This window comes from Malania oleifera, chromosome 3, assembly GCF_029873635.1.
Source record: "Malania oleifera isolate guangnan ecotype guangnan chromosome 3, ASM2987363v1, whole genome shotgun sequence".
NCBI lineage: Eukaryota > Viridiplantae > Streptophyta > Magnoliopsida > Santalales > Ximeniaceae > Malania > Malania oleifera.
The window spans coordinates 10,613,387-10,629,234 of NC_080419.1; the positions used below are offsets into that span (position 1 = coordinate 10,613,387).

Consider the following 15,848-nt stretch of genomic DNA (forward strand, 5'->3'; position numbering starts at 1 on the left):
AGCCTACATCTCATACATTTAACATATAATTTGCACAAATTCTCATGTCACACAATTTAGTAGTAAAATTCATACATATTTCTTATAAAATAAGTCAACCCACATTTAACATTTATATGCTCAAGATACATTTCATTTCTTATTTAATTCATTAGAAAATTCTTTTCACTTTCATTCGTTCACTTTCACATATACATAACTATATCGAAAATTCTAGGTTTAAAAAACATAAATTTCATGGCTGGCATTTTAATAATTCACACCAAAATACACATATAATATAATATAAATTATTACTTTTAATTTCATAAAATCTGATTTAATATATAATTTCTCTTACCTGATTTCTTGCACTACACCAACAGGGACCCCGAAAAGATGCCTGCGGTGCTCACCCGGACACTGAAATTAAATTCCTAATTCTAATATATTATTCCTGAATAAAATATTATTTAAACATTTCCTAGGGCCATAATTCCCAAATAAATAATAATACCAGCAAATATAACCATTTTTCCAAATTTCTCAAATCCCGCTCTCGCTTTGGAGTGGGGCATAGAAAACTCCAATTGAAAAATTACCTACGCTAAAATGACGATGACGATGACTAAGACCCCGTGGTGGTGTCTGATTGTCGATTTAATAGCATATTTAAAGCGAAATTGAGAAAATGGAAAAAAGTTACCTTTCCCCAGGAGCAGTGCCTAAGACATTCCCACGACAAATCTGCTCCAATAGAAATGTCGGTAGTGGAACTAGAAATCTAACGGCACCTTCCGTTTCCTGATCCGCTACAAATCTGCTGAGAAATTGAGAGAGAGAGAGAGAGAGAGAGAGAGAGAGAGGAGACGAAGCGAGCCAGAAGAATTTTTGGGGGGGGGGCGCGTGTCTGTTCTGTTCTTCTTCTTTCAATTACTTTATATATATACATATATATATATATATATATATATTTCTCTTATTTCAATTAGTTTTTTTTTTTCTTAGAAAATCTAATGTAAAAATGTTTAATTTAATAACTAATTATTTAATTTATCTTAATTTAATTTAATTTCTTTAATTTTAATTTTTTCTTCTTCTTTTTCCCACACCATTCCTTTTATTTATTTATCTGTTATTTTATTTATTATTATTTTTTCTAAATTATTTGAATCCTTTTAAATTTCTGGGTCTTTACATAGGAAATGATATTCACGTGAAAATACTGAAGTTTAGTTCTGCGAGTTATTATTTTCAAGGAGTTGAACGGGGAACCTTGCGAGTGCAGGACCAAAAATTTTAGGGGGTTTCTTTTAGTGTCAGGTAAGGGACCATGCAAATTATTATTATTTATCAATAAATTAATTTTCAGGAAAGCATGTATTATATCTGTATATTACGAAGGAAATGCACATTTGGGAAAATACTGTTATTATGTTGAAATGTATATGTATGTATGAGATAGCAGAAATTATGATTTTAGAATACAATGTATGGTTTTATACAGAAAATGTGTAGCATGAATATTACTTTACGTGATAAGTATTATGATATGACAATGTTATGAATGAAGTATGTTTTTCAGAAATTATGAAAGAATGCAGTACATTATGATTTTAAAGTACATGATAATGATTTATTATTCAAAATGATATGTATGAGATATTCGGCGCAAGGCCGTGATTGATAGCCAGCGCAAGGTCATGTTTTATGTATGATTTCAGTGTAAAGTTGTAGACATCCACCTGGTAGTCTGGACCAGGGTGTGGCGGGCCCATCATACTTACAGACATTTTTAACTCGGCAGTGGTCGACCAGCTATTATCGGGTCCCGCCTTCGGGTTGCACAACCCATCATAGGGGGTAATACATGACATCAGCTAGTTATTCATCCTAGGTATGTTTTCAGAATTATTAGTTATTCCAGACAGTTATGATTAGTATGATGAAACGCCCTGAACCCTTAAACCTGAGTCCTGTGCGTTATACCTAATCATATCCTTATAAATCATATTCCATAACATACGCAGCGGAAAAACATGATCATAATCTCCATATAACATAATACCAGAGTTTACTAATTCTAACTATAATCCATATTAAATCATCCAGCACCTGCATTTCCATAAATCTACATAACTCCCAAAATAATTCAGTATGTTTACAAACTTTCTTTTCTCCATAGACTTAAAATATAAGGATGTAAAACATAAATTTTTGCATCTCATAATTAACATAGAAATATACCATTTTCTTTTACTATTTCCCAATAATGTTATAGAACCTTGAGCTCTCTAAGCTCGATCTTGATGAAATCCTGAAAAAAAAAAGATAAATTTATATTCGGGTGAGACACATCTCAGTAAGGGATGAAACCATATATTAAAGCAGTGTGTGGCCAACATGAGTTTATATATAACATAATATTTAACATTTGAAAATCCTTAACATAATTTTAAAAATCATTCCCTGATCCTAATCAAACACATGCAAATGTTTAACCCACGAGATTTCTCAAGGATAGGGGTAATTACCCGCTTATACAAGTAGCACCCCTCTGCTCTGATACTTAGGCAACCCAAAGGTCACAATTTAAGCATACTAGGGCACTCACCTTACTCAGTAAGCCCTCAAGTGTTAAATTGATCTTGTACTTACGCATTCAACAATAGTTTACCGGCAAAGGCCCTAAGGATAGGGAATTCTACCCGCCCATACAAGTAGGTTCCCTCTACCCTAGCGCGTTATGCAGCTACTACCACATCTGAAGCTACTAGTGCACTCGCCTTACTTAGCAAGCCCTCAGGAGAAAGGTATGCCTCGCCCAATCGTAACATGTTCTACGTACATACATACTTCTAATATCATAATACTTCATTCTTTCTATCATTATTTAATTATACACATCTCTTCATATTCATGGCTTAACATTGCATTGTATTTCACTTTAAGTGACTCTTTCCCATTTTACACTATTCACATTTTACATTTCATTTCCATTTCATTCATTTCCCTTTTCATTTCATTTCATTTCATACCCAGCATCTTTCAGCTGTTTTATCTAGCATCTTTCAGCTGTTTTACCCAGCATCTTTCAGCTGTTTTACATTTTCCCAGCCACTTTCAACTGTGACACATTTACCCAAGCACTTTCAGCTGTGACACATTTACCCAGCCACTTTTAGCTGTTTTACCCAGCATCTTTCAGCTGTTTACCCAACATTTTTTAGCTGTTTACATGATTGCATTAACACACACAGGCAACATTGTCCATATCATTTTTTTTTTTTTCATGGTTTTACTTACTTAGCTTACATCTCATACATTTAACATATATTTGCATAGATTCTCATGCCACACAATTTAACAGTAAAATTCATACATTACCTGTAAAATAAGTCAACCAATATTTAATGTTTATATATTAAAAATACCTTTCATGTCTTACATAAATATTCTGAAAATATTTTTCCACTTTCATCAGTTCATTTTCACACATACATATTTAATAAACAGTCCTGAACTCGAAAAAAAATGTAATTTAAATAGTTGGCATTTTACCCATACTGAAACATATACACGTACATATAACACAGTTTATTTTTCCATTAAATTTATAAAAATTCTGATTTAATATATATTTTTCCCTTTACCTGGTTTCTTGAACTACGCCAACAGGGATTCCGAAAAATACCTGCAGCACTCACCCGGACCCTGAAATTAAATTCCTAGTTCCAATAAATTATTCTTGAATAAAATATTATTTAAATATTTCCTAGGGTCATAATTCCTAAATAAATAAATATACCCTTAAATTTAGCCAAATTGCCAAATTTCTCAAATCTCACTCTCGCTTTGGAGTAGGACCTAAAAAACTCCAATTGGAAAATTACATACGTCAAAATGACGATAACGACGACTAGGACCCCGTGGTGGTGTCCGTTCGTAAATTTAACCACATATTAACTGCAAAATTGAGAAAATGGGAAAAAATTACCTTTCCCCAGGAGCAGTGCCTAAGTCGTTCCCATGAAAAATCTGCTACAGTAGAAATGTCAGCAGCGGAACCAGGATTCTAACGGCACCTTCCATTTTCCGATCCATCGTAAACTCGCCGAGTAATTAAGAGAAGGAGAGAAGCGAAGACGGAGGGCTGGCGCGCGCACAGGAAAATTTCACAGGGGGGTCTGCGCCCGATCTTCTTCTTCCTTCTTCTTTATTCTTATTCTTTCTTATCTTCTGTCAGATTCTTAACTTTACATAAATATATATATATATATATATATATATATATATATATTATATATTACTTTAACTTACAAATATATAGATATAGAGAGAGATTAACTGTACTTAGAATATATATATATATATCTTATTTTAATTATTATTATTTTTAAATCCAATACAATAATATTTAATTTAATAATTAGTTATTTAATTATTTAATTTATCTTAATTTGATTTAATTTCTTTATTTTTAATTTTTTTTAATTTAATTTTTTTTTTCTTTTTTCCACGTCATTCCTTTTATTTACTTATTTTTTATTTTATTTTATTTTTTTCAAATTATTTTAATCCTTTTAAATTTTCAGGTCTTTACATATGATGTATTAAAAATATGAAAGTATACGTTTTTACAATTATTAAATGATGAATGTTTTTTGGTATGAAGTGTGTACTGATATCTATAATATCATTAAGTATTCATGTTGTCACACAATTGTATTTAGTTTATTTTCCTTTACTTAGAAGTGTCTCACCCCCGAACATTAAATGATTTTCAAGGAACCCAGAAAGACTGGCGGATCCAAGCCACCGTTGAGATAGAGTGATACTATCCCATTAGGAGGGTAAGTTTTGATCTAGGGGTGGGAAATTCATATTGTAGGTCCCTAGACATGAGTATATTTTTGGAAATTTTTGGAGTCTGTATATAAATACTGTGCTTTGGGATTACAGTTAACTATGGTATTATGTATTTTGTGGTAATGAGATTGAAAATTTACAATTACTGCTGCCTAAGTTCCGCTGTGTATGACAGTTGTCCCCGCTACCTACGGGTTCGGGTTGACTATTTTATTTATTATGTTTTAATATATATTAAGATAAGCAGGTCGTTACATACACATACATATCCATACTCATCAAAATACACAACGGAAACTGTTCAATCTATCCATATAACATACCATACTAGAGTCTATACAACACTAGGATATACGTTCCCATAATTAAAAAATATACTCTGAGTGTCTACAAAAACCTTCACGACAACCCGGTTACAAAACTCGTACCTAGCCAAGCACTAACTGTAGCTAAACGACACCCCTGCTTCCGGATGCTAGGATGTTAGTTTCGGCTACCCGAAGGACCTGAAAACATTTGTATATACATTCGGGGTGAGACACCTCTCAGTAAGGAAGAAAGAAAGTTATATCAATGTGTGGCATACCAGTGTTATTTTATATAAAACATAACACCATACAATACGATACAGTTTCGAAACATTTCCATACAGTTCCAGTATTTTCACAAATCCATTCCAATACATACGATACTCAAACATACGTTTAGTGTCATCACACTCAAGCAACTGAAACCCTGTGATAACCAAAGCCTCACAGCGGTACGTCGCCAATATGGTGTAACTCACACCCATCGGTGACCATCCAAAACACACTGGCGATATTTCACTCCCTTAGATATAGAGCAGGACACTCTCGCCCACGGTAATGAACTGGTACATGGCGCAGCATACGGTAATTAGCTGCCACTAGCTAATTTCACAAAATATGGAATCATTTTGGAACTCATGTTCCTATACTCATCAGCGTACGGTAATTAGCCGCCACTAGCTGTTTTACAAAATACCTGGAACAATTACATACAACCATACATTCCACGGTCATTTCGTATACTGTAAATCATATCGTTTTCCAACTCAAGCATACAGTTTTATACAAATAGGGATACGATCACCTCAATAATACAGTTTAAACACCACATACAGTTTTCCAAACAAAATAGAGATGATATCCGAAAATCTTGATTTTTCTGAAAACTGTAACCCGAAAATTCTGCATTTTTACCTGATAGATTTCCCCAAATAAGTAGTCAAAACATACATACAATCGTTACCTACATGTTACCTTAACCCGCAATCGAACCACGAACTCTACGGTTCTCAAAACTACGAACCAAAACACCAAAACCTAAACAACACAGAACAATACTTCCTTGCAATTCGTACTACTACACATATTTTCGAAACAGAAGTGGAAATCGAGCTTTACCTTGATTTTGGACCAAAACCCGAAACTGCTCGAAACGAGATTCCAATCTGCTATTCGAAAAAAGAATCCTGCCCTGATCTACGCGGTAACGTCAGATTCACGAATCAGACGACGAGCAGCGAAGGAATCTAGAGAGAGAGTGATCTTCAAGTTCTAGAGAGAGAGGAAGGAGATTTTTTGAGATTACTTAGCTTGGAAGTAAGGAAACTGATATTTATAACCCCTTTGACTCGACCGTCCTCGTCGACGAATGGCATCCTCGTTGATGAGGCCATATAGATAGCTCATCGATGAGACAAGGACCTCATCAACGAACCTGATATTACCGGTTTCCCAAAATCCCTCGGCTTCTCCTCGTCGACAAGCCTCTGAATTTCTTCGACGAGCATCACCTGGACTTCATTGAAAAACTCTACTCAATTACCAACTTACCCTTATTTTATATAATTAATTCATATATCACGATTCGGGTTCTTACACATAGACCCTCGCCAGGGCTGCGTTCCTCTGTTGGCCTCCTCGGGGCGCCTAGTTATTTCCCCAAAATGGTCTAGGAGCTAGTAAATTAGCTAGCTGTGCTCGACAATTTCTCGCAATGTGTTCAAATCATCCACACTGATGGCAGACATTCTCTCCCACACGACATTCTCCCATATGCCTTCTACCACATCTAGGGTAGATAGGACATGTCTGCTCACCCTGATATTCACGGTTTCCTATCACTTGCCTCTGACCTCCGCCGTACCGGTCTCCTCTCCATGGGCGGCTAGTACCCCCTGAAAATACAAGAGGCATGGGCTTCTTTCTCTTGCTCTGTATCCTAGTACCCATCTTCCTGCTCACCTTTGATACAACGACTTTGTCGACTAATTCTAAAAAGTCCTGCTCCTTCAAAACTGCCACCTGTTCATAGATTTTTTGCCTCAAACCCCTCTCGAACTTCCTCGCCTTCTTAGCCTCATCTGGGACAATACATGGGGCAAAACGCGACAGCTAAATAAACTTCGTCACGTATTGCTAGACCGTAAGATGCCCCTACATCAAATTCAAGAATTCATCTACCTTAACTTCTCTAACAGTGGCAGTGAAATATCAGTTGAAGAACACCTCCTTGAACTGGCTCCAAGTCATGGCTACTGGTACGAGTCTCTGTTCCTATAATAATCTCACAGTTGTCCACCACCTCTCGGCCTTACCCGTCAACTTATATGAGCCATAGAGGACCCTCTAATCATTAGTGCAATGCAGCATCATCAGTGTTTTCTCAATTTCCTACATCCAGTTTTGTGCAACTACAGGGTCGGTTCCCCTTAAAAACGCTGGAGGATTCATGTTGGTGAACTTCTGGATTGTACAACCCAAATCAGCTAGTGGGCAGCCCTGTTCTCTGATATTCTGGGTGATTTCTGCCATAACTTGTTGTGCTACACTGCGTAGCACCTAGTCAGAGCTACTGTCACCATACTTGAAGGCCCTGCATCACTACTACCACCAACATGTGCATTGCTATTTTCGGGGTCCATCTTGCAATAACACGAGAATAATCTGAGAATTCTAACTTCATAATACAATTATTACATTAATCATAACATATTTTCACACCACCAATCCACTAATTTAAGGCTCAATCTTACCATTCGGAAACAAAACTGACAATAGTTTACCATGACTTTCCTGAAATTGTCACCCCAAGAAAATCACAGAAACTACCACGAAGTTACTGTCTCCAAACTGTGAGACCAAACCCTAAATTCTCATGTTAATCCCTCACATTGACTTTACCAAAATCCCAGTCCATCCTCTATCTATCCTCATCAAAATTCATTCCTATACTCTGGTAATAGTTTTCACTGTGCACTAAAGTCTACAAAACCTAACAACCTAGCCTTTGATACCAAAATTGTAACGACCCCAAAATTATTACTATTTTTTATAAATATACTATTACTCTGATACCTATAATACTATTCACTATAACGTCTCGGACCTCAAGTGGTACCAAGGATCCTTGTTCACAAAACATACCACCTATGCAACGGGAAAACATAAAAATACTTTAACCTAATTTACAATATCAAAGTTTCAGTATTTTCCAAAATATACATATAAATCTCCCAAAAATAAACACAATGTCCTAGGGGCATACCCAAAAATACAACTCCCAACTCAAAAACTTATCCTGTAACTAGGGCAGTATTAAAGTCTTCTCTATCTCAGAGCTCTCTCCGCACGTCTATCTAGATCACCTGAAATGTTTGGAATTCTGGGGTGAGACACCTCTCAGGAAGACGGAATAAGTTACAACCAGTGTGTGGCAAATGAGTTTTACTTGAATAACATAATTATTAAATCAACTATAACTGTGATAACATTTCAATGTAAAATATATAATAACTCACACTTATGCCTTTTAAAATAAACTTTCTATTTGAACATACTTTTAATTGTAATAGATAGTTTTTGTTATCTATAAAATTATATACATTTATTTATATAACTGTGAAAGCTTCCCTGGATGGATAATTGTATGTATGAATTAATCACGTATGCTCGGGTTGTGCAGCCCGTGGACTGGACTGTGATGATGAACATCTTCAAAAGATCTTTCAAAGTCTATTGCATTTAAAAAGATCGGTCCAATCATTGCAGAACTTCACCACAGCTTTCTTGGTTTGTATACATGGTCATTCCAAAAGGTATGAACTTCAAGAGGTTTAAATTTAGAGAATCTTTTCAACCAATACTCACTATCAATGATAACTTTTCCATCTTTTTCGTCCACTATATATGCTAGAACAATCTCAGTCCATGGTTGGCCAAACATATAGATCATTCTGCTTTGGAGTTTGAAAATGGGTACTAGTTCAACAGGGCAAGGCGTTTGGTCTAACTCATCAGTTAGGTTAGTTTTCAAGTATTTTGTCAAGGCAATATCATTTTTATGTTTGCGTTCGTGCATTGCACTTGATGGCCATTTTCATTGCCCCATATTAGAAGTCTTTGTGAATCAGTCTTTGCAAATGGTTTTTCGCTAGTGCACTGCATTTGAAGCACAAAGCCCAAGTAATTAGAAAGGTTGTTACTAATAGTCTTCACCTTTTTCCTCGTCAACAAATTCATTTTTAGTGATGATTTATGGGAAACCGTCACTAATGATGTAAGAATTAGGGACGGTTTCAGAAACCGTCACTAATAATGCACTTTTAGTGACGAAATTTAAACCGTCAATAATACTTTCATCACTAAAAGTCACTTTTTTTTATTGTGTGTGTATCAAACTAATTAATTAATATTGCGATTCAACTATAGGAGATACTTGATTTCTTATATTGCCTTAAACTATTTTATTTAACTAATAATCTTATAGTAAATTTGTACCACCATACAAGTTATCCATATTTGTATATAGAGAAATAAAATATACGCCTAGCGGGGTTGGTTCAAGTAGTAAGGGTGACGGGTTTGATACCATCTTGAGAGTTTACCCGATGAATTATTAAGGATGCATCAATGGACAAGTGACTTTCATTCCCCGGATTTCATCCCCCAGGCATCTCTCAGTGTCAGGTAGCTCTATTCTTTTTTTTTTTTTTTTTATTCCGGGTGTCCTGACGCTCTTAGCTCATCCAACTCTACTCCTTTTCTTGACGAAGTTCTTGGTACACCAAAATTTGTCCATCAATTAAATGAGAGTGAAACACCATCAAAGTAACTGACATGATATTTAATGCATTAATAGATGCACATCAACATTAATGCATAGACTGTCTCATAAAATAAAATATATATTTGTTTCTTCAAGTATTGATCTTTTATTCATAGATCGATATTTACTGATATTTTTGTTTTAAGTGACTTCCCATTAATGGTAACCATTGCATTAAATGCACAAATACTTCCTCAGCTTACATTTAACTCATAAAATAATTATGTTTTAAAATAGGATATTATAAAATAAAAATATAATTAAATATTATATATATATATATATATATATATATACTTTCATGATAAAATTGGCCAATAGATTCATAAAAATTGCGTTGTTATTTTGTTTTATAGTGAGAATATTTGTTTTCGTAAAATATAAAATTCTTTTATTATAACTATCATATTCTTAATATTTTCTAAAATTAAACATAACCTTAATTTCTTAATAAAAATCTTCATAATTACAAAGAAGGTATGATAGAGAATTTTAATTTTCTTCAGCAGTATACTTGAATGAAATGATAAATTTTAGTAAAAATATGTAAAAATCGAGATAATATTTCATCAATTTCATTTTATTTAATTATATTCTAAACTACAAATATTACAACAGAAAATCTAACTTTTGATCATTAATGTTCATTTATTACCACATTAATGGCACCTAAAATGGAAAAAATTACTAGGTCAAGTGGTTTGATTGTGCAACGTTGTAAAGAACCAATTAAATTTTTTAAACCCTGACTAAAATTTTAAAAATATTAGAAGAAATAGAAAATTTGAATCAATCTGTTTTTTTATATTTGGTTATATAAAATTTTGAATTTACACATAATTAACATTAACTTTTTTTAAAAAAAATTGAATCATATTAAAAAAAATTTATTTGACTTTACACACACTATTAGCATTTCCTTTTTTTTTTTTTTACTTTTAATTATATTAAAATAAAATTTTCTATTTTTAATAATATTTTCTGTAGAAAGAAAATATAGTGAATATGCATTTTTCTCTTATTTTCCTTTCATTTCAATGCCTCCAATGACAAATCCTTGGTAGTAGTAGGAGTTTGTCTGATTATCTAAACCGTGATGCCCCTGTAAGTGAGCTAACATAATTAATGATTTCTTCTATAAATAGCCATTAGAGACGAGCTTCCCACATAAATATTCCTACCCATCTACTGATCACCATCTCATGATCAACTCAATCTGGCTGTCACTCTCTGCTGCAAAGGAAGATGGCCAAGCTCTTTTATCTGAATCTTCTGCTTCTCCTTGCACTATCATTCTCCTCAGGTATATATCATACTACTGAGCTCGTAGATTGTTCTAATTAAAGGGTGCATATATGTTAATAATTAATCCAACTTCCAGCAGCACAAATCATGCCTGCATGTATATGAATTATCTTTGTATAAATGAATTAACATTCATACCATTTCATAATTACGCACACTTGCAAGAAATTGAATGAATTGAAATATAGATACATATGAATTATGTTTGCACTAGGAACGATGATGGGGAAGAGTAATACTGATGGGTTCTGGAGATCATGGGATGGAGATGAGGAGAATGTGAGGAAGATGGAGGAGGAGGTAGGGTTAATACTGTGCAACGGAACATGGGCTGCGAGTGAATGTGCAGACCAACAATGGTGTGAACGAACCTGCGCTCCCTGTAAGACTGGCTCCAATGGAACCCTCCTCGCCAACTGCACTGCCGATGGCCAATGCATTTGTGTCTTTCACAATATCATTTGTACACTTCCTTCTGGATGTCCCATTATCCCTCTCCCCGTCTAGCCTCTACCTTCATGATCTCTCTTTCCCTCTCTCTGGGTTTGTATTTAGTACTCTCTAATTATACCATCTCCTAATTCGATTCCCTAAGGTCACAGGTTAAATTTTCTCTTAAGGCATTATGCCAGTGAATTACCAAGAGTGCGTCAATGGACGAACAACTTTTACTCTCGAATTTGATACCGCACCATAGTGTCCAATGTGATGCGATGATGACTGGAGTCTTTAGATGAAATTTAGTCATTGTTACTTGTAGAAGATGTTTTTTAATAATAATAGTCGCGTTATGGAAATTTTTATAGGAAATTAAGTTAGTTGGAAAACAAGTTTCTATTATTCTTTTAGATTTTTTATATAAATCTTGAAAACTTAAAAATAAAGTGACATTTTTGTAAGTATTTGAAGATATAAAAGGACAAGATTAAAATTTTTTTCAACAAATGAACAGGTCCGGCCGTACCTTTTCTTCTTTTATTTTGGTTATTTTAAATTTTTCTTGCTTCGGAATTTGAATTTCTTCCCCTAATTTGGATGTTGTAGACAGTGGGAGGCCTGATCGATTTTTATTGATTCAATTTGCTTTTCTTTTTTTCAGTCTGTTGGAGCATATGCTACACAATCGGAGATAGTCCATTTGTCATCGCATTACCCCCTTACTTGCTCTCAACTCTCAAGGGATTTGAAGTATGTACGTTAATTACACGTTTAAAATGAAATTTTCAAATTGTAATCATCGGAATGTGTCGTAAGAAACATTATTATTTGGTTTCTTATTCTAAGTAGCTTGTGGCCTGAGCCAAAAAAAAAAAAGGAAAGAAATTAAGAAAGAAATAGGAATATAATAAGTATTTTGGAGCGATGTGAAATTAATACATATATAAGGACAAAAGAAAGAAAAACAAATGAATGGATCATTTGATTACATGACTTTACATGCTGTAATTAAAGAGAATACATAAAATTTCCTCCAATTAATTAAATATTGTCACACACTTCGCTCTCTTATTGTGAATTGAAGGCATCATCCACCGAACCAGCTTGCTCAATTAGTCATGCCTAATTTGGCTGCACAAATACAAGCACGAATTTACAAATTTAGACATACCCTTAATAATAAGAATAACGCACAATACTAATGAATGAGAAAAATAATCCACATTATGGAAAAAAATCATGAATGATATTTTGACTAGATAAAGTAGCACGAGACTCATATGACGACCAAGCTTATCCATGTGGCTAATCAAGAACATTTCACAAGGTTGGTTTTTCTAAAATATTAAATTCTATTCTAATATTAATAATATGGCCCCAATTAGGGTTTCTCAATTACCCGACTCAAAGCTTTTTTATTATATACATGTCACAATTCGAGATTTTTTAATTGAGATGCAATTTTTATTGGGAAAATTAGAAAGAGATAATTATAAGAAAGACTTCCTCTACATAAGATTTGGAATCGATATACTATTTTATCGATATTTAGACTCATTAAAATAATGCAAGACCCACCTAATCCTATCTTTTTCGTTATCCCATTGGATTGGCTAATTAATTAATAATTCGGTTGCCCAAAGAATGAGGCGCCATATTGACTGTATCTCGAGATCATAACGAGACAACACATGCCTAGGATAGGCACTATGTCTGCCGTCTAGGGATGTTCTCGGGATACACAGTTTCCGGAAGTCGTAGTATTTTTTTTTTTAAAAGGATTGTAGTATTTTTTAACATGAAAAAACATTATAAGAAATGAGAATGCATGCATGGTGAGCAGGTAATTGAAAAAATCATATATAACATAAGCAGGAAGGAAGCAAGTAGGATGGATGAACGTACAGGCAGTTTCTTTGGCAACGCAATCGGTGTCGCACTTCATCTCGCAGAAGGTGTTGCCATTGCCTTCGTCCTCGCACTGCTTGTGGCAATCTTTGAAACAGGAGGCGTATTCGTCAATCAGTGCCTCCGTTTGGTGCAGCTGAACCGCAGCCACCAGAACCACGCACAAGATCAACACTGCAGCAACCTTGTTCGCCATTTCGATATCAATCAACAATTCTTCACACCTTAATTAGTTAGCTTCTTGGATATGAAAACTCTCGATGCCCTCGATTATCTTTCTTCTCGGCTGGGTTATGGGGTATATGTAGGGACTGCTGTGGACCAACGAGCGATGAACCTCGAACCGCGGAAACACCAGCGACCCTTTCGTGGTTTTCAGCGACCGCCTTGAATTCCGGTGGCTTGTGTGGAGATAAACTTGGCCTAAGCTTCGCTAGCTCCTCCATTTGTGGGCATGCATGACCAAAAATAGAATACCAATGTACCTTTCAATATTGAAACTCTGTATTTAATATATATATATATATATATATATATATATATATATGTAAGATATATACAATATTGAGTCTAATATGATTTTATTATGTGTATAGTAAACTGCCTAATTTAGTTAAACACCGAATCAATCTAATAATTTTTCAAATGCAAAATGTTGCATGCATGTCCAAGTTTTTGTATTCTTGAGAATTTGGCATGTGAATACAATAGGTTTCTCTAATGAATATCTTGTTTGCTTGAAGTTGAGAGAGAATTATGAATGAAAAAGTTTCAAAAAATAATTTATATTTTTAAAATTTAAATTTTTCAAAGAATTATAAATTTTTTTTATTTTTTAACCTTTTTTTTTTAATTTTTAAAATTCTTATTGACAACGTAGAAGATAGAGAGTTTGTTTGAACGTACAAAATAATTTTTCATCTTTTATTTTTTGATTTGAAATTAATCACAAAAAAACTACTTGTTTTTCAATTTTTTAAAATTTATGTAAGGTAGTATTTGGAATCATGGATTTAGGGACTTAAACTTGGGTTTATATAGATTGATGTAGATTAACAAGAAATTTTATACATAATTCATAAAAATTAAAGTTAAAAATCCAAGTCACATGCTCACATATGTAAAGTAAGAGGTAGAAACCTAAAAAAAATAATGAAAAGATATTTTTCAACTTTTCTAAATAAATTTTAAAAGTTGGAAAACAAGATGACATTATTATTATTATTATTATTATTATTATTATTATTTGAAAAAGAAGAAGATGACATTTTTGTAATTATCTAAAAAAAAAAACTTTAACTATTTGCACAAGCAAATAGTACCCAAAAAATTGTTAATTTATTGTTATTAATTTATTTCATAAAAATGTTGTAAAAATGAAAAAATGGGTTAATATTTTTTTATTATTTGAAAATTTAAAATAAAAAATATTTTTCACAATTATACAGACCCTTAGTTGATACAGGGGTATCATGTTCTCCCCATTAAAATTGTACTACGTATGCTTATACAAATTTACACGACTTACATAATATAGTTTTAATGGAAGGTAAGGTATTCTTGTGGCGTGCAAGTCCTTCTCGATACTTAAAAGGGTATGAAATAGTCATATTATGTCTTCGAGGAGATTCTAATGGTTAAAATTTGGGATTTTTTTGTTAAAGCGTTGAGCCAAAGCTTGATGAGATCGAGTTGAAAAGGGTTATGAAATGAAAAATAAACTACGTTTCCTTATGTAGTCCTAACCTAAAAGCCCTCCAATGAACTCAAAGAATCGCCATGTTATTAAATGAATGCTTCTAAAAATTTGGCCCTCTTGTTTTGCTACCTCCTACTATTATTGTGATGCCCCGAACTCGACAGGGTCAAAGGTGCTATTTTTTATAACTACTTTACAGTGGAAGTAAATAAATCTCAAATATTTTTATATCAGAGTATTAATTAACTTCATTACAAATGTATCTCAAATATTAAAATTAACATTCTGAAAAATTCTAAAATATACAAACACATCCAACTGGTATTATATTAAATTTTAATCTAATTTGTTTTTCTATTTCCGCCCATGGGCTTACTACGCCAGATTTTATGTACATTCTTCAAAATTATTGTGATGTAAGATAATATTTGATTGAGACGACGCTCAGTAAGTAAGAGAGATTATATCAGTGTGTGGTTAAAATGAATTTTACTGTATCATAATTTTGTACTAGTAA

General features: G+C 33.4%; 1 protein-coding gene across 2 annotated transcripts; it reads left to right on the forward strand.

Moving 5' to 3' along the window:
• Positions 1-11,139: 11,139 nt before the first annotated feature.
• Positions 11,140-12,526, forward strand: LOC131151572 (uncharacterized). 2 transcript variants are annotated; one of them, XR_009135720.1, is made up of 3 exons: positions 11,140-11,284; positions 11,501-11,829; positions 12,386-12,526. XR_009135720.1 is itself a non-coding variant. In XM_058102813.1 (2 exons), exons 1-2 carry the CDS (start codon positions 11,227-11,229, stop codon positions 11,791-11,793), a joined length of 351 nt encoding a protein of 116 aa, XP_057958796.1. In that variant the 5' UTR covers positions 11,140-11,226; the 3' UTR covers positions 11,794-12,086. The 2 variants fall into 2 exon arrangements, 1 of the variants encoding a protein (XP_057958796.1); XM_058102813.1 differs by lacking the exon at positions 12,386-12,526 and having other exon boundaries at positions 11,501-12,086.
• The last annotated feature ends 3,322 nt before the right edge of the window (positions 12,527-15,848 follow it).

Excerpts from the sequence above, each read along its gene's own strand:
- LOC131151572 (XM_058102813.1), top strand. The coding sequence starts at position 11,227 with ATGGCCAAGCTCTTTTATCTGAATCTTCTGCTTCTCCTTGCACTATCA. Across the intron at positions 11,285-11,500 it reads TGCACTATCATTCTCCTCAG|GAACGATGATGGGGAAGAGT; the intron begins GTATATATCATA and ends TGTTTGCACTAG.